Here is a 20,168-nt window from a genome sequence, read left to right as displayed (position 1 = left end):
TAAAAATAGAATGGTTAACTTTACTTTAGTGGTATTTCAGAGGCAGTTCCACTGAGCCAATTAATCCTGATGAGGGTTTCTATGATGGGGGGGGGGGGGCTTTACCTGTATCCATTGGAGATCATATTGCCTATGTTGAGGTGGTGGAAGGGGTCTCGAGGCCAGCTGGTAATATCTCCTCGTTTTACAAAGAAGGAAACTGAGACACAGAATGGTGAGGAGACTTGTTCAGGGTTGCACAGGCAGAATTTGAACTCAGGACTCAAAACTCTTTTACTTTGGTTAAAGGGACTCTGCCTCTGAGCAAAATGAGTTAAGATTTAAACTTCACTGGCAATGGGAGGGGTGGGAATCCAGGTCTTTTCTCGTGTTATCATTCCTTAGGCTAACAACAGATAATCATGGTGAGCCCCTGAGTTCTGAATGTACAATCATTAAAGATGGAGACAAGGCCAAGAAAAACATGGAGCCTCTCATTTTGCCTGGTGTTAGGTGTCCATCTCAAGATGCACTGCGGGGTCCCATGCAATGACCTCCCTCCCCAAGCCTTGGCAGAAGCACCGGGATTCTATGGTAAAATCTGTTAAGTAATTCTTCTAAGTGGCTCATTTTATGGACAAAAGAAAGTTACAGAAGATGTACGTGTCAACCCTGGGAGCATGCCAAGAAGACAGTGAGATGCCAGATTTTCTTTAGAATGGTAAACTTCTTTCTAGTATTTCTGAGGGAAAGAGAAAAAAAAAGTTTTTCTTTAGATTCAAATGGAGCCCCACCTCTCATAAAGAAGATACTGCTTCTCATATTAAAGTTCTGTCTTTTTCAGTCAGTACTTTGAGTCCATAAAATCCTATTTAAAATTATGAAATGAGCATTTATTTCATGATCTCTTCACAACACTGTCACATTCCCTAACAACTGCCAACCAAGCACTGTGAATCAACTCCCAGTATGAGCCAGAAAGAGCCTGAAAAATGAAATGAAATAGTTCAACATTTTATATAAAAAAGGAAAATATATAATTTGGGCATGTTAATGCAGATAAAAGTCTTCATACAAGTCACTGACAAGGAATCCAAGGCTCACCCCTGGAGTAATCTTCTCAAGTAGAACACTAGCTGGGGGAGCTTCCCAAAGGCCGGGCAGCAGGAGGCAGCAGAACCTTATAAATCCAGTCCAGTCTTTTTAGAATTCCTGGGGCTCAGGGGCATCAGAATTCCAAGCAACTTAAAAATAGATATGTTCTTTTTCTCTTCTGCTGACACAGACATACATGCACAGTTAAAAACACAGATCGGTCTTTCCTGGGAATTTTGGCTCTGGGTGCAAGGCAATACTAAATATGACCAATTCAAATAAGTTGCCCCAATCAGCTGAGCAGAACAGCTGGAATGTTAAAGTAATGAAAACTCTGATATGGCATTCCAGAGAAAAATGCCAAAGTCTGACATGTTACTGTTTGCAAACTTTAATCTGAGCAACCAGGGCTACTGGGAACAGAACGCAAGAGTAACACTGCAGACTCGCTACATGAAATGGTTTCTCGCGACATTTTAAATTCTATACTCTAGGTAAAAATGTACAGCAATTCTGGACAAGGGAACAAGGCAAAGAATTCCAAAAGGCATTCCCACGCTGCAACTGCTACTTCTGTTTCTAAGATTTTCAAAAGGAGAAATGGAGAAAGCTGCTTCTTTGAAAAGCTACACTGGAAAATACAACGAACTGAAGAGAACTTTTACATAAAGGTCAATAGCTTCTTTTTCCATTTTGACACCTGGGAATTAGTCATGTGAATTAAAAAGAGACTTTAGAACCATTTAACAATTATAAAGAGTATTGAGTCTTCAAATGATGTAGAATATCAGGGTAAAATGTGGTTTCATGACCAAGCCACAAGTCTTTCTTCCAATAGGCTTGCCTTTCAACATTTTTAAAGGGGATTAGGGAAAAGTGGCCAATGTTTATTATTTTTGTTTGTATTTATATAGTTCAATGTTTGTTTTTGTTGGCTGTTACTAAGTTTAGGGTGCACTAACCATGGGTAGATTCCCAACTCCTCCCCAGATTCTCCCAAATCATCCTTTGTAATACTGTCCAGGCCTATTCCATCATCCTGGGTGCACAGTCCTGGGCTGAGTTCAAAACCTTGCCTTAGCATGCAATTTGCTTTATCTTAAGTAAAATGCTAATGCCTCTGTGCCCCCTGGACACACCTCTGTTGGCCTGACTCTCTCACCTCACTGCACCCTGGTCATACTTCACTATCCATAGTCCATTCCAGAGTCCTTACAGATGTCCCTGGCTTTCCTTGTTGCCCTTCCTTCTCTTCCTTAAAACATCTCAATGAGCCACCGCCATGCCAGCTTCTCTATAGCCCACCCAACAAATGGTGGTCTAAACACCCACATAAAGAAGGAGTCACATGGTAGGACTGCCCAGGCCACTTGGGATGACTCAAACAGTGAACCAAGGGTTGGCATTTTCCATCCTGAAATCAAAGCTGCTTCTTCTGGGGGTGAGCCAAACAATCCTAACCCCTCTTCAAACCAGCTCACAGGTTCTTCCTGATGCCCTTCACAGGACACTTGACATTACTAGCTGTGTGACCTTGACCAAGTCACTTCACCCTGATTGCCTCGCATCCAGGGCCAACTCTAGTCAACTTGATTCATATCTGGTCACTGGACCCAGATGGCTCTAGAGGAGAAAGTGCGACTAGGGACTTAGTGCAGCCCCTCCCCCCACTCAAATCCAGTTCATGTGCTTGTCATGGGATCACTTCCCTGATGATGTGGTGTTCTTCAAGAGCCAAGGACAAACATCACATGGAGGGGTCTCCAGGCTTTTCTCAGGAGAAAAGATTCTTTCCCATGTCAGCCTCTCCCAGCACCACTCAGTGGAGGACAGTTTCATAGCTTTCTATTTATTTAGGACCCTGAGGCAGAGAGGGCAGAGCCAAGAGGTTTTTTTTTGCAAGACAATGGGGTTAAGTGACTTGCCCAAGGTCACAAAGCTAAGTAAGGTTTTTTTTTAAGTGTCTGAGGTCCAATTTGAACCCAGGACTTCCTGACTCCAAGCTAGTGCTCTATGCACTGTGCCAACTAGCTGCCCATGAACCCAGAAGTTGTAAGTTCAAAGGTCACTTCAAGTAGTCTGAAAAGGTCTCCCCTTCTATGGCATCTAGCCAACTCCAAGCTGTCAATGACACCAAGTATAATCACTAGCACTTTTCGGAGCACTTTAAGGTTTATGAAGCTCCTACCATGTGCTACCTCATGTGGTCCTCACCACCCCTAGGGATGAGGTGCTTTTGTTATCCCCATTTTACATATGAGGAAACTGAGGCAGAGAGTAGATAAGACTTGTCCAGGGTCACACAGCGAGTTACCATCAGAGGCTGGGTTTGAATTCAGGTCTTTCAGCACTCCATCCACTGAATCCTCCCCCATCAGCTGCCTTGATGCTCCTTTTTCACATCCTTCACCTCACTAGAGGTTCAACAGCTTCATGGTAAGGCTGGCAGAGCAGCTGTCACCAGTTTTACAGAAAGAGCCAATACCGCAGACCAAGCTGCTGGCCACACCAGTGTAAGGTCCAAGAACCCAGGCCTCCTCGCCCACAGCCATGCATCCCAGGTGCTGTGGCAGAGGCCACCCTGTACCTGACTCGGTTTGCAGCCCCCACTCCCCAAGCACCTAGTAAGAGGAACACACCAGAACCAGACCTGTGAGCTCCCCTCTCACCATCCACTCTGGGCATTGTCTTTGGTTTTCTCGTTCCAGGCACATGGAAATGGCTCCAGGGGAGCATCTCCAGGCATCCACACACATCCCAACTGCTCTGTTTTGGCAGCTGACCCAGGGTCCAGTGCACAGTAGGGGTCCTTGGGTCCCATCTGATAGCTAAGGTCTTTCCCAACCAGCTGGAACCTCAGGTCACAGGTCCAACCTCCAGACTCTGAGAATCCAGAGGCCTCAGGTCACTGCTCCTCACCATGAGAACAAGGCAGAGGCCAATGCACATAAACTGGACACAGCTTTCATTGCTAATAGTTTTCATTTGTTTTAACCCCTGAAAGCGAGTCAGCCAGCAGGAAGTGCCTACTATATGTCTGACAGTGCTGGGCCTTAGAAATACCAATACAGAGAATGAACAAAGAGCTAATGTGTTCACGAGGGTCCATCTAAGCAGGTACAGAAAAACCAAAGGGACACCCCCAGAGCAGCAAGGGAGGCCTTGGGGAAGGGTTAGGAAAGGCTTCCTAGCACAAGACAGGGCTTAGCAGTTCTTTCCTGATCCAGGAAAGGGTCAATCCGGCATCACATGCAAGGAACAGAGTAGGCCAGAGGGAGAAGGATGAGTGATGAGGCCGGAAGGAGGGGCTGCGGTCAGGCCATGAAGGCTTTCTAAATCAGAGGCATTTCTCTTCTACCTCTGATGCAATGGGGAACCACTGAAATTTCCAGTCACAATCTCAGAAGCAGGCATGTGAAGAAGAGCCTGGAATGGGAGGTGAGGGGCAAGACCTGATGCAAGGATTCAAGCCTGGAGACCGGTATAATGATGAAAGTGCTAGCTCTGGGACCAGAGAGAGGGCTGGACCACAAGAGAGGTCCAGGAAGGACAAAGGACCTGAAGACAATGCCAAGGTTATAGACCTGGAACTGTGAGGATAAGGGCTGTCTGACAGAACAGGGAAGTTAAAAGGGGGAGCTAAGATAATAAATGAGCTCTGTTCTAGACATGCTCAGGAAGTTTCCCCAGCAAGTCTCACTGCTCAATGGGGAACCACTGAAATTTCCAGTCACAATCTCAGAGGCAGGCATGTGAAGAAGAGCCTGGAATGGGAGGTGAGGGGCAAGACCTGATGCAAGGATTCAAGCCTGGAGACCGGTATAATGATGAAAGTGCTAGCTCTGGGACCAGAGAGAGGGCTGGAACACAAGAGAGGTCCTGGAAGGAGAAAGGACCTGAGGACAATGCCAAGGTTATAGACCTGGAACTGTGAGGATAAGAGCTGTCTGACAGAACAGGGAAGTTAAAAGGGGGAGCTAAGATAATAAATGAGCTCTGTTCTAGACATGCTCAGGAAGTTTCCCCAGCAAGTCTCACTGCTCCAAAGGGGAATTATTAGAGGATAATCTTTACAGCCAACAGGAGATTGGAGGGCAAGTATTGTAGGGTCTGAGCACCGACACTGCCCTTGTACCCCCAAATCTCATTTCAGCCAGTCACTGGGCTCAAATATATCAAAGGATAATTTTGAAAGCAATGGTAATAGAGAAAAAGCACCCATACTCCCAGCAATCGCCATGGTGTCCAGAATCTCCAAAAAGGCAGAAGCCTCCCCACCACCCAGCAGTCAGAGATGGGGCAGTCTCCCTCTAAAATAAAAGAGAAGCCACAGTGGGGGAAGTTGAGGCCAATGAGGAAAACTGGAGTTCCTTCTCCCCTAGCCCCACCCCATCCTCTCTAACAAATCACTTTTGGCCATGTGTATCTTATATGGCAGATGCAGTTTACCACATAATTTCTCATGAGGAGACATTTGCCACCAGATGGAATGGAAATGGAGAAGAGACATTGTAAAACTCCTAGACCTCAGCTACAGCCCTTCTTCTAAACGTGCTGAATAAATTGTGCAAATGATCTATCCATTCCCATAGGGAGGGGGAAAAACCTATGCCCTGGGATGATCAGGGAGACTTCAGGAAAAACTCAGAAGAATCTGAGCTGGCTCAGCATCTGTCAGGTAGATGCCAGGCAAAGGAAGAGGGAAGTCAAATTAGGTGCAGAAAATGGCAGTAGCAAAGGCATGAAGCTGGAAGGGAAGCAGCAGGAACTGTCACAGGGACCATCAGCCAGCCTGGAGGTTCCCTTTAGAAAAGCAATAGGAAATACCCTGGGAAAAGCAGCTTGGGACCAGATTGAAGGAAGGAGCAAACCCTTAGGATGCTGCAATGGGGTGTCCCGAATAAATCTAGAAGTTTAGGACTGCAAGGGACCTTCAAGTAATCTGCCCCATGTTCATTTTGCAAGCATCTTAGAACGTTTTCAATTGGCAAATTCTGCCCTAGAACACCCCCAAAGAAGTAAAATGTTTTAAAAGAATCAAAAAAACAAAACAAAACAAAACAAAAAAAACCCAGACTCCACAAAGAATTTTTAAAGAAAAGGTTAATGGAAATTCAAATTGGGAGTATTGTGATTATTTCAATTTCTTCCAACTCCTCCACCCTGAGGCCTCACTCTCTAAGGCCCCTGACTCTGGCTCATAGGGATTGGAATATGATATTCCAGAAGGCAAAAGATCTTGGTTTACAACCTAGTATCAACTAAACATCCTCTTTCAGGGGAAAAGATGGACTTTCAATGAAACAGGGGACTTTCAAACTTTCCTACTGAAACAACCAGAGGTAAACAAAAGTTTGATCTCTAAGTACAGGACTCTGGTGAACCATAGAGGGAGTGGAAGAGAAGAACTAACTATGAGGAACTTAATGATATTGAACTGTTTGTACTCCTGCATGGGAAGAAGACACTGATAACTCATATGAACTTTCTCATTTATAAGAGCTGTTAGAAGGAGCATATATAGACAGGGCACAAGAAGGAGTGGAATATAGTGGTATAATATAGTAAAATAGATGGAGTCAATGAGAGATAAAGGGAAGTACTGGGATGAAGGGAAAGGAAGTGAAGAAGAAAGAAGGAGGAATGAGTGAGCCTTCAATTTCATCATAAATGGCTCAAAGAGGAAATAACATACACACTTAATAGGGTGAGGAATTCTATCTTACCCTAGGGAACAATGAGAAGAAAAGGATGGGATAAGGGGGAATGGGGGGAAGGGATGGGGGGAAGGGAAGGGGGAATAGGTGATAGAAGATTGAGGGAAAGGGTACTCAGATGCAACACACTTTTGGACAGGGCCAGGATGAAAGGAGAAAGATAACAGAATACATATGAGTGGGGAGGAATAGAGTGGAGGTACAGCTAGTAATAGCAACTGTGGGAGAAATATTGAAGCAACTTCTCTGGTGGACTTATGATAAAGAAAGCAATTCACCCAGAGACAGGGCCTTTGGAATCTGGACACACAATGAAGTACATTTTTTTTCTTTCTTTCTCTCACTATTTTTGAGGTTTCTCATCTTCTTGGGGGGGGAGGGGGGTTTATGTTTATTCTTATAGCAAAATTATTGTAATAATATAAAATAAATAGAAACAAGAGGGAAAAGCATTAAAAAAAGAAAATAATTGATAGTAGATTGTTGTCAGGGAGACTTGAATTCAAACACTTTTTGATATTTTCTGGCCATGTGACCACAGGCTTAACCTTAATTTCTCTGACTCAGTTTTCTCATCAGTAAAATGGGGATAATGATATGTTTGGTATTATTTCATGGAGTTGTTTTAAGGTTCAAATGAGATAAAGTATGTAAAATGTTTGGCAAACTTTAAAGTGTATCTAATTGAAAAAATAAATAAAAATAGGATTCTCAAATAGAATTATAGAAGGCTTTACAACTAAAGCATCATCAGATGCTTCCCTGGAGTATTCATGGAGGTAAATTGATCAGTAAATTTCTACGAGCAGGCCGAGGCCAAAATGAAGAGCCCTGATGATATCTATGTCTGTTTAAACAATGCATTAGCAGAAGACGAGGCCTCTGTCCATCCAAATGTTGACAGGAAACGTCAGGGGAATTCTTGCCTAAGCAGCAAGCAACCTTGCTAAAGTTCCAAGATGGTTGGCCATGAGTGAATTGTCAAATTTTGGTCACAGTGACTCTCAAAGATTCCATCAAGTCTGTGGCAGCAGAGGACAATGTTGTATTATGATAACTAGAAAACAGTTTTGTACAAGTGCCGAAGTATAGAAATTTTTAAAATACAAATCAAGAAAAAGGTCACACAAAAATGAAATTTTAACACCAACCAAAGTTTTGTGCTCTTCCATTTATGATGATGAGGAGGCAAATAAAGCTTTGAAGCTGGGAATCAGTTTGTGATTTTTTTTCAAATTCACTGGCTTCTGGGGTGATTTCTAACCAACCTTTTAAGTGTTTCCTTTGATATTCCATAAAAGAAACATTTATCAACCCTTGTAAGACTCTATGAGGCATTTTAATGAGGGGGGGAATTAATTTCCTTCATGTAAATGTGTTCTCTTGATAATCACACATCTAATGAAAACAAAACAGTAAAGGTCTCCTCACATTCAATGATGTTATCTATGAATGTCTACAAATCTAGAAACAAGGCCCAAGACTTGCTTTTTTCAAAAGTCTAAACAAATTCACCTATTTTTTCCATTATGAATAAAAAATAACTAAAAGAGGGAAAACTTGACTAGGAATAGATGTTCTTTGGAGAAAAAAAAATCAGGTCTCACATCCTGTATTTTTTGTAAAAAACTGTAACTGAATCAACTCTAGAAATATACATTTTATTTTGGTAACCTGGAGCTGACTATTGTCTAATGGGTTGAAAGATGAGTAACGGTTGATGTACTTCAGGCACTGAGGTACTACAGAAGAAGGGCATCTAAAACACCATTATAGAAAGATTAGGGAATTTCTCCAAGCCACCATTTTTATCACCTGCTTCCTCTATCCTTAACTTCCTATCCTGTTTTAGCAACATGAGGACTGAAGAATCTGGGAGCCCCTGGCATGGTGCCTGCTGCTATTTAAGGTCTGAAAAAGCCCAACCAAACTGGACTCTTGATGTAAATTCACAACACCAACTTGGGGTTCTAGTGAGTAACTGAGTGCCCCAGGAAGCGTCTTTGGCTGAGGACATGTAAGCATCCATTGGAGATCTTTTTTTTTTCTTCAGTTTTTGCAAGGCAATGGGGTTAAGTGACTTGCCTGAGACCACACAGCTAGGTAATTATTAAGTGTCTGAGGCTGCATTTGAACTCAGGTCCTCCTGACTCCAGGGCCAGTGCTCTATCCATTGCACCACCTTGCTGCCCCCATTGGAGATGATCTTAACACAATTGTAAAATGTTTGCGTTAGAAGAGCCTTCCATCTAGTTCGCCTCTCCTTTCATTTTATAGATGAGAAAAATGAAGCCAAGGGGGCTCCTCAAGTCACCTCCCCTAGTCAGATGTGGCACCAGGCCCACATCCTGCATCTCCTCATTCTCAGCTCAGGGCTCTTTCAGTCACCATCACATATGTGGAACAACTTCTCACTTCCCTTCCCTCACTAAAATATTTTCATTAAATATAAAGTAAGTTATTTACCTTTATCCTATCTATCTACAATATTTTTTGGGAACTTTGAAGACACGCCAAAAATAACTTTATTTATGTTGCAAAACTTCCAGCAATAACATAAAAGAACATAAGAAAAGAAAATAGAAATCTTGAAATTCTCTTGTCCTGAATATTCTAAATTAAATATAAATGTGACATTCAATTTTTATTGCTACTAATAAATGAAGTTCCTACCTTCCAGATGGTCTTTGCACTGCCGGGTGCTATGCTGCAAACTGTCAACATTCAGTTTACTTGACTGCATCTGGTTACTGTAAAAATAAAAACATCTGTCTTAAAAAGCACACAAATGCATTAAGAAATTCTTTTATTCATATCATTTCCATTTTTTTTTAGATCTTCCCTATTCCCAACTAAATAGAAATCCATGACTCAGTTTACATTGTTCATGATAGACTCTAATTACTACAGAATTAACATGTATGAAGGATATTGCCCTGCCAAATACTTGAAATAAAACAGGAAGGAGTTAAAACTAGAGTCCTCACCTTGGCCAGGGATGATGTGGATTTTCTTCTCAAGAAATCTACTTTATAATTCTACTGTGAATAATAAAAGTTTCTGGAGATACTGTCAATGAAGAGACACTTCCTGGATATTACCTTTCAAGAGAGAGCAGCAGTGTCACCTGGCCTGGCACGCCAGCTGGACAGCAGGAGTGACCACACATACTTTGTCCCCAGAAATGCTGACCTTTTCCTTAAAACTACCAAACAGGATTCAAAAGAAACACTTGGCAGAATCTCTGGCATTTATATTAAGAACAAATATAGAAAATCTTATTGTTCCCAACATCTTTCTTTAAACTGTGACCTACAAAGTGATCACATCATGGCACATTTCCATAGAGGCAGATATGTGTGGCTTACCCCTCACTTGATTTGTTAAAGAGTACTTATCCTTCCCAAGTCATTTTCCTTCAGTTAATTCAGTCCTCCCCAAACAAGCTCTGTCCACAAGCCCTTCTATGAGGCCTGCTCAAACCCTGGCTGTGCCAGCAGAAGGTAAATCTCAAGCTGTGTGGGGCCAGAAAGGCTTTGAGCCCTGGCTGGGAGATCTTACTGGACCGACAACTGAGACTGGTACTCTATCCAAGATACCAATAAAACAAAGGAAAAATGCCCAAGAGTCCTGGATCCCATGAAATCCGACTTCTGCGACTTGCAGGGATGGCAGCAGAGGCAGTAGAAACAAGTTTTCAGACCACCTTTCAAATAACTACTAGTACCAGTAATGAGATTCTTTTTCCTCTAGCCAATGAGTGATATACCATTAGTGGGGACCAGAACCCTAACAATTAAGGACATTCTAACCATGAAGGTTCAAAGACAAGTATCACAGAGACATGGCCTCAGAAAAGCAAATGAGTTGGTGATGTCTCAGGATTAGGAATAAAGAGCGGATGGGAGGCTTGTGACTTAGACTGGTGACAGTGAAACATTCAGAGACCTGGAGGAAGGCCTCCAGTACAGTGTATACAAGACCAATGGGAAGACAGGGTGCCCAGTCATGGTTGAGCTTTCTGTGAACCACCAAGCAAATGGATGAGATCATAGATCCAGCAAAGGTTGAAATCCAGGCAATGACAAGAAAAATCATGACGGCAGAGGCCTTCTGCCATCAGTCCAGCTAGGCTGTCAGATTGTTTCTCTGGGGATTAAGGGTTATAAAGCACCTTCTCTACTATAATGCCATAAAGCATATCAAGCCAGTAACATCACCTCCATTTTATAGGTGGAGAGAAAGACGTTCGATTCAACACAAGGAACCAAAGCTCCTGCAACAAGAGGCTGAATCCCAGAGCACTGAGCACAGGTACATTATCTTTCTTACTATTGAAACCAGTTCACACCTGTTGTTTAAAACCCTGGGAAAAGTCCAAAGAGCTTCAATATCACTAAGAAATTTCCAGAAGTTCACATTATTGAAACGCATAAGGAATAATTCATTGCCAATGTAAATTTATTAAGTCCCATTAATTCTAGGAACCCTGCCAGCTGGTACCTGTCAGATGATGGGTATTCAGAATGAACTAAAAGGTGAGAAAAGATGCATTTTTCTGCTATTGACATGAAAAGTTTTATGAATCAGAAAATGAGATATGGACTAGACCTTCCAGCTTCCACTCCATTCGTTTTACTTTATAGGTAAGGAAACAGGTCCAAAGATATTTACTGATTTGCTGGTTGGTTCTAAACCCAGATATTTTGACTTTAATTGCTGAATTTTAGTTATCCTTTCCACACTGGGGATCAGGGACATGGACCACAATCTGGAAAATCCACATAAAATTTGTTGGCTCTTCCTTGGATCAAAGAAGTCTGAATTTTTTCCTTTTTCCTTTACAGAGTATCTAAAGTATCTTAAAAGTTGGGCTAAGTACTTGGTCACAAGCTCTGAGTGACCTGTTGCCCTTCACATGTTATCTGCACCTCCTGCAAACCTTGCCCAAAATTCCCTTTTAATTTCTTAGGCCAACCCCCCCAATATATCAAAACCATGATGGGGAAATTTGCAATATGAAACAGATTTGGATAGATGCTTCAGAATATGAAGAAAATGCAGATCTGTATTTCTACATAAACATTTGTGGAAGGGAATACAGAGTGCAGACAAAATGGTTTCATCTTAGCCACACGTCTTACCTGCCAGGCCGTATTTCTCTCATGCCATTTGCTAGGCTGTGCCCTTCCAAGAGTGGGGAGTCCAAGCTGGCAGAACCATTGCTGACCCGATCGCTGCTTTCATATCCCGACTCAGTCCTTTGCATCTGCCCACCGTCACGAGGCACCTTGGTCTCCACTGGGCCTTTCCCTTTCTCGGGTCCTTTCCCAGCAGATTCAAGGGAACTCCGGCTCCCTGTCTCCTGCTTTCCTTCATCCTCATAGATGGTCATCAGCCCTTTCTGCTTGGACGTCTCTTTGGGCCAGTTGTGCCCTCGCTGATCCTGGCCATGTTTGGATTTACTATTTGCTTTGTGCCTTGGAGCAGAGTGTCTCTTCTCAGCATCGCTGAACACGCTGTCCACATTCAGAGTCTCCCTCATTGGCTTCCAGCTACGTGCCCGGCTGCGGCCACTGCTGCTGCTACAAGTGCTGCCCCTGTCCCGAGAGTCCTGGCTGCTGTCCGTGTCATATCCCGTGACACTGTCACTCCTCCCTTTAGTGGCCACCTTTTCCGGCTGAGGTTTGAGTGAACTTGGCACTTGTGTGGAGAGCCGGCCCTGAGGTGGGACTCGCTCATGGCGGGAAGACGCTCTCCCTTGGCTAGAATACCCAGACTGGCTGCTAGACTGCCGGAATCCATTGGCCGGGGCAGTGAGAGGTTTGAAGCGAGATGGGTCCTCACTGGACAAATCTGAAAAATGAAAAAACACCCTGAGCTTCAGGTGGTCACTTCTTAAGACATGAATGGAGTGTGCTACTTGCTGGGAGGCTCAGGCCCCTCTGAGGCTGATGCTTGGGACATCAGGCACATAGAGGGGCCTGGGTTTCCTAAATGGCACTGCAACCCCAAAGGGTATCTAAAGCATGAGCATCACAATCAGAGGGACATCAGGAAGTGGGGAGGGGAAGGAGAACAACAGGACATGCTCACCTGTCTGAGAACCAGAGCCAGGCCCTCAGCCAGAATGGGATCTTCAGGCCCATCTCCATCAAGTGTCTACTTCAACACTGGTCACTCACCTTGTTGTCTCCCCGACTCTTTCCTCTGTTCCCTCTCCAATTCTCTTCTTTGGGAAGAAAGGAAGTTTTTCTGCTCAACAGCTCTTTGGGCACATTCTCTGGAAATGTCCTTGAGTTTTTCCCTCTGGTCATTATGACCAAGTTTAACTGAAAAAAGAATCATAAAGAAAGTTGCCTATTTCTTGAGCACTGAAAAAACTGGGGAAAAAAAATCTTAGCAACAAAAATATTTAAAACTAGCACATGCCACAAGAGTACAAGGGCATCATTTCTTGTATCCTAACTCCAAATCTAGAGGTGGTAACATTAGACATAGCCCCATGTGTGTCTCCAAAGCCAGTCACATCCAGCACCTGGAAAGAGTGTGGCTTAAAACAAGTCTTAGAAGCAATATTCTTGAAAGATAACAGCTACATCAAATGCTAATGTAGATGATTCCTGTGTCATAAAAGAAAAAAAAAACTTTAGGGAGTAGGTATTAACAATCTGAAGGAGAAAAACCATAGGAGCCCTTTTCTCATAGATACCATCGAATTTTGGCTCCTATCTTTGGTGAGACTAACTATTCTGGAGATCAAATAAGCAGAATAAAGGTACTTACATATTATGTTTATGTCAAAATCAAGGTGAACACAATCAAGCTTTGGGGTTTTCCAACCAAAACTAAACATTGCACTCTTAACTGGTTTCACTTCAAACTGAAGTCACATGAACTACAAACCTGACTATGACTGTGGAATCAAAGAGTAACAAAGCAGAGCCTGAATCTAGGCTCTAGGAATCAGGTCAAGAACAAACAATGGCTCTAAAGCCTCTCTGCTCCCCACAGTACTAAGTGTGCCCCACTTCCTGGGAGATTTCCACATGACAAAGTTGTCCACCTCCAACTCAATACCTGAGATGGCTCTTACAAAATCCATGGTTACTGAACCACAGGAGAGAGTGGGGAATGTGAGAAAGACCCTCCCTGGCAGCCCACAGACCCTATAATGTATGGGAAAACACAGACAAGAAGTGACCAGGCTGAGGCAATGGTTGGGGCAGGGGGATAATCTGAGAGGCCATGCCTATCACTGAGATCATGGGTCAATCCACTCATGTCACCTAGCCAATGAAGATTACAGGGTTAGGCAGCCCATTCAACTGCTAATACCTGGTAAGATACTGAATTCATCACTCAAACAATATTGCTGAATGAAAAATAAACTTTAAGAACACATATATTAAAATATAATTAGATTGTGAAATCCTGAACCTTGCATTCCACTGGTGGTAAGACAACACTAGTCAGTGCCTACCCTTGGAACTGTGGGTTCCATCAAAGAGTTGGGCTGAATTCCAGATTTTAAAATGGCAATCCACAGACATCATGTGCTCACATACCTACAGAGATGCACATACACAAACACACATACCTGGTCCTTTCCCACCACTCATCAGGACAGGGCCACGAGTCAAAGCCACAGTGTCATCCACATGCACTTTCTGATTGACTCTCTGTTTCACCTGATGACCAACTCCTTCTTCTTTGCTACTCTCTGATTTATGAGTAGAGGGTCTTTCAAAACCTTTGAAAGAGAAGCACTGAAGTTTTTAAAGATGGAATGTGTCTCCATTAACTAAAAATCGATTATTTCCTGGGCATTCTTAAAATTAGCTTCTGCTTTTAAAAGACTAGCCCTCTTCCCCTTTTACAATGTGTCCCCTTTATAACAGGAGGTGTTAATAGAGATCCTTTCCAACCCAGTGACCCAATCAACAGCAACAGTAGGTGGAGAGCTGGAGGCTAGTCATGATTTCTAGGTTTAGGGACTTCAGATAACCTGCAATCTCTATGAATTTCTGGCACTAATTCAGATTTTCACAATTCCTGCTCCCAATCCCATCAATCATTTCTAAGAGATTCATCTGATGACACCCTGACCTTGGTACCATAATTAATGAGTCTAGTAAACACCTAATACAATCTGATCTTCAAAACTTCACACTGATAAGTGAAGACACTGAAAAACTTACCCATGTCTTCATCGGCAGTGGTTTTATGATAGGACGAGTGGACGACATGCCTGAGTGCGTCTTCAGTGGACACGGCTGAACCATCCGGGTTTGCATAAAACAGAAGCAGTGGCTGAAAATGACATCTCGTGCACTTGGAGACCACGTCTTTCCATTTAGTCCCAACCTAAAAAGGTTTCAAGGTCAATGATCTACAGGACAGTCATTAGATGAACCAAGTATTAATGATCCTTTGGAAAAAACCCCAAAAGGATAGCAGAGTTGCCCAGTCGTCTGCTGCTTTGACACAGAGACACCTCTCCAGGGTGGAATCTCATGTGACTTCTGAGAGCTTTCAAATTTGTCAGTACCCTAATGGGGCAAGGGCATGTAAGTCAAAAGGAATGAAGCAGTTGATTACTCTATTATCAACTGAATTTTTTTTAAAGAAAAAAAATAAATAAAAGCCAGTAGGAGATTACAGGGCTTTTGGAATGTCCAACAACCATGTTATTTCCATTATTAAAAATGAAAACCAACAATACATCAAAGTGCTTTTTTAATCTTTCATTTACCTAGTTTACTGTGTAGGGACAGCTTTAGGGAATGACTCATACTCCAAACAGTTCACAATTTTAAAGCAATTCTGTTTTGAATTCTTCCATGACAACTTCAGTCGGATGCCCGCCCCTCCCTTTTCCACCTTGGCACAGTGGGAAACTCGTGTTCCTCAAGTCCATGCCAAGGGGTGCCACGTTGTGTCAGAGCTGACCTAGTTTGGTTAAAAACCAGGCCCCACGACTAAATGACTCCTCCTGGCCAATGAATATCTTAATTAACTCAAAGAATTCCACATCCCCAGAGAGCTGGTCAATGGGGAAAGGATTGGTTTTCTCCAGTAAACTAGTCAAAGAGAAGTTCACATCCAGGTTGACATAAAGAAAGAGAATAACCACAATGATAAAATTGGAATCAGCTGAAGTCATTTTCATGAAAAAATTCACTCTATCAAACAAGGCTGTTTCTGTGAATTGGGCAAGCAATAAAGTACACAAGAACAGACTAGCCTCAGTCCATTGCCCTCATGAGGTGCTGGGCACCTAAAGACAGACTTGTGAGATAGTCCTTCATTATGTCCCCAACCCCATGTTGAGTAGATGTTTCCATGAAAACATACTTGCTACTCTGAACACTTGCAACTGCCTCAAGATATGTGCCTGTAGGCAATGGACCAACATGCTGTGTCTAGGCCTCAAGGCATATCACCACAGCCCCCTTACTCCCCGAGACATGGCACAATAAAGGTTGGCAGACCACAGTTTTGTATCATCTCAGAGATCCATGTTTTCCAATTTATTTTTTAAAATATTTAAACTTCACACAAAGGAAAATGCTTCTATATCTACAATTCTCCCAGAATAGTCCAAAGGTCTTCCACACTTTTAACAACTAAATCAATTAGTGCACCCTTACCTCTTTCACATTGGCATCATCAAAAAACACCCATTTGGAAGTCTTAGTATGAAAAGCGAAGGCACAATAATGTCGGCTGGTGTAGCAGATCATGCCAACAAGATGAAGCTCACTAGTCTTGGCATTTTCATCAGTTACCCTATAAAACAACTGTACAAATGGATTACTTATTAGTAATTGTGGTTTGGCCCAACAGCTTTAAAAAAACTGGAAAACAGAGACGTGCTATATCCCTTCCTTTATTCACCCACTACGAGAAACTTTGACCTTCTCTTGTCACAATCAAAATCACTACAAATCTTCCTACCACCAATACATAGTGGACATTACTGCTGACAACATTAAACCCAAATATCAATTCTACTAAAACTAAGTGCCTCAGGCAGCACTGGTAAAGCAGATAGAGCACCAACTCTGAAGTCAGGAAGACCTGGGTTCAAATTTCCATTCTGAGACTTATAAGATCAAGGACTAAGGAAGTTCCTTCACTTTTCTAAGCCTGTTTCCTGATCCATAAAATGAGGAAGCTTGACTCAAGGACCTCTGAAGTTCCTTTCAGCTCCATCGATCCAAAACTAACCAAATTTCTAATGAAGTAATGAAAAATTTTTGAAAAAAACTCAAATGAGACATTGCCCAAACTCTACACTTTCTAACACTGTGTTTGTCTCTCTAGTCCACCTATGGTTTTCCACTCACATTAATATTAACAGTTGGGTCAGTGTAGTGAGACAAAATTAGTTAACCAAAACCTACACTTATTCAGAAATATTGATGACCTCCCCAAAGTTCCGTGAGGGCAGGCAGAGGCTATTTCATTTTGTCTTTGTACTACTGCCACCACCTAATACAAAGTCTCACACATAGAAAGCATTTATTAAATCTGAATTTTAAAATTCTAGGTCCAACTTTTCCAAATTCTCTAAAATCAAAATGGTCTGAGAAGCATTATACTTACATATATACATATGCCTGAAGAGTAAGTAAAATCTTTTATTAGATTTTTATGAATTTGGGCTCATCTACAAATACTGAATCAAAACATTTCAGTGGAAAATATTAAGACAATAACTTTATAAGGCATCACTGGGTCAAAATCTTAGCAGGAGTCCTGGTATGTGGGAAGACTAGGACACAAAAGTCAATTAGGTCTTATTCCAAACTCATTTGTAACATTTCTGTTCTTGAAAACAGGACCATGTTATCATAGTCAGTCTGATTTTAATTACCTTTTATTCATGTCACAGAGTGGCCAGCCAAGGACAATGAAAAGAGCAAAGGCTCAGGAGTCAGGGGATCTAGGATCAAGCTCTACCTCTGATTCTATCTGAAAGAAGTTAACTTCTATAAGCCTCAGTTTCCTTATCTGAAAATCAAGGGGGTAGGTGGTGTGGTTAAATGACCTCTCTGATCCCATACGATCCTGTGTAATCTGCAATTTTATAGCATTTCATTGAGGATGGTCCCCTCATCTTAAAGAATAGTACAGGAAGGAACCTCAAAGGTCATCCAATTCAGCCCCCTCACTTTATTTCATTTCTCTATGAAGACATTGAGCCCAGAGAGAAGTATGTTGACCAAAGAAACAAACACAATAAATAAATGAATTAGGACTCAGTTATTTTACTTCAAATCCAGCCATCTTTCCCCACTAGATCACATGATACCTCCCAAATCAGAATTAAATCCAAAAGTCCTCCGTCAAGACAAAAACAAGGTTCGATTAAGGAAACAAAATCAAGGGTGTCCACTCTGAAAAGTCCTTTAAAATAACTGAAGAGCTCCCAATCACAAAAGGCTTCCCTGGGAAGCTCATCTCCTTTCTAAGATTTGGGGCACCCCAGGGCCACAAGTCAGCATCACACCCACCCCAGTGACCCATCACATGCAAGGCTCTGCTGCAAGAGCCCATCCTTGCTTCACTGGGATGCTGCTCATATAGGGGAGAAACCAAAGATTAACAGAAAGATATTAATGTAAATAAATACCCCAGGAAGATAAAGGTGTGTGGCTAGATTGCGAACAACTTCCTCAGTCAGATCAGAATGCTCAGAATCCCAAACTAAGCCAATTGTGACAATCTCTGGGCAATTCATTAAAACGCGGCGGATTTTAATTTTTTGGCCACAGTTACTCTGGAGAGGAAGAAAAAAAAGACAGTTATAAAATAAATGGAAACAAGAGTTTCACCTATATTTTTACATACTGTTTTATTATAAAAAGTGAAGCTCATCTTGATAATACTTTAATTAGAAAATTTACTTTTTATTCTAGGCTAATAAACATGCAAACTTTTGAAGTGATGAAGAACTTTATTTTCTAATCAATATATTTCTCATCACATGGGAGTTAATCAGGAATAGATTAAACTCTTTAAAAGTAGCAAAATCTAAGACTGGCAACCACAAAAAGAGACCATTAAAGTTTTCAAAAGAAAACTTGACATTCACATAGATTTCAAAAGATTTTACTCTGAAATTAAATGACAAACTTCAGGAACCAAAAGAGAATGACATAGAAAGCCAGGCCCATTTTCTCAACTGATACTTACAGGACATTTCCTAAAATCATCAGTGGTGTTTGCAGCTTGCAGCAGTTCTGCAAACTTTTCAGGTTTCAGACGTTCATGCCTTTCAATCATTTTTTCCACTTCATTGCTATAAATAAAAAGAAATATTTTCGTAATAAGGAAAAAAATTGACTGGAAAAACTAGACACCATTACTTTATAACAATAGTTGTTTACCTAAAAATTTCACTCTCAAGTTTATTCCCTCAAATTAAAATTGTTTCCTACTGACTTTTTTTTTTAGGTTTTTGAAAGGCAAATGGGGTTAAGTGGCTTGCCCAAGGCCACACAGCTAGGTAATTATTAAGTGTCTGAGGCCGAATTGGAACTCAGGTCCTCCTGACTCCAGGGCTGGTGCTCTATCCACTGCACCACCTAGCTGCCCCATCCTATTGACTTTCATTAGAAGTTATAAGAAAAATGATTTGAAGAACACAGAAAAGTCTTAAAATTAAGACCACTTTACAGTTTTCCTGTTCATACAAGTCACCCAATGAAACCTCTGAATTTGCAGATTCTTAGCATGAAATGATATTCCATTACACTCATATATCTGTTTGTTTATTTTCCTAACCAATGGATACCTGCCTTTTTAAGTTCTTTGCTACCACAAAAAAGGGACCTTTTGATCTTTGATTTCCTTTGGGGACGGACACACACACACACACACAGATAGTGAGAGTCCTGGGTCATCATCACCACACTCTTATCCCTATCTCAAACTGCTTTCCAAAATGGCTCCACCAACCCAGAATCAGTATGCCCATCTTTCCACAATGGTTCCAACACTGGCTGTTTCTACCTTTTCCTTCCTTCACAGTATGGACATCAACTCAAGGCATCAGCTAAATCAGCTAATCAAATTGGTCTGGGTAAACATTGTTTTTAATACATTAAAAGGTGATTTTTACTTTTTTTTTGTTCTCCCCCCCCCCCACTTCCCCAGGAACTAAGGGATGACACAATGGGGAAAGTGGACATGGCTTCTAATCTTGGTTTTGCTCCCTGCATTTAGTGTCTATTCACTATAGAGTCAGACAAGGAATTTTTAACTACTGGTGATCACCATAGCCCTTTCTGACTGGGTAGTCAAGCCTATATATAGATTCTAAAAATGCTTTTAAATACCTGAATAAAATACCTAAGATTACAAATC

At 41.8% G+C, this 20,168-nt stretch overlaps 1 protein-coding gene across 2 annotated transcripts in view; it reads right to left on the bottom strand.

Annotated features, from left to right (window-relative positions):
* The window catches only part of USP53 (ubiquitin specific peptidase 53), a 63,954-nt gene that overhangs the window by 8,553 nt on the left and 35,233 nt on the right, over positions 1–20,168 (bottom strand). For both annotated transcript variants that reach the window (XM_074228320.1, XM_074228321.1), the window contains exons 7-14: positions 18,996–19,101; positions 18,433–18,579; positions 16,445–16,594; positions 14,993–15,158; positions 14,392–14,544; positions 12,977–13,123; positions 11,936–12,647; positions 9,465–9,541 (exon numbers count right to left, since the gene is read on the bottom strand). In XM_074228320.1, coding sequence (XP_074084421.1) covers positions 9,465–9,541; positions 11,936–12,647; positions 12,977–13,123; positions 14,392–14,544; positions 14,993–15,158; positions 16,445–16,594; positions 18,433–18,579; positions 18,996–19,101 — 1,658 coding nt within the window. The remainder of the gene's footprint in view (positions 1–9,464; positions 9,542–11,935; positions 12,648–12,976; positions 13,124–14,391; positions 14,545–14,992; positions 15,159–16,444; positions 16,595–18,432; positions 18,580–18,995; positions 19,102–20,168) is intronic.

The sequence above is a fragment of the Macrotis lagotis genome, chromosome 3, assembly GCF_037893015.1.
Source record: "Macrotis lagotis isolate mMagLag1 chromosome 3, bilby.v1.9.chrom.fasta, whole genome shotgun sequence".
Classification (NCBI taxonomy): domain Eukaryota; kingdom Metazoa; phylum Chordata; class Mammalia; order Peramelemorphia; family Peramelidae; genus Macrotis; species Macrotis lagotis.
The sequence above is the reverse complement of the archived record's forward strand: the minus strand, read 5'-3'. Positions and strand labels throughout refer to the sequence as shown.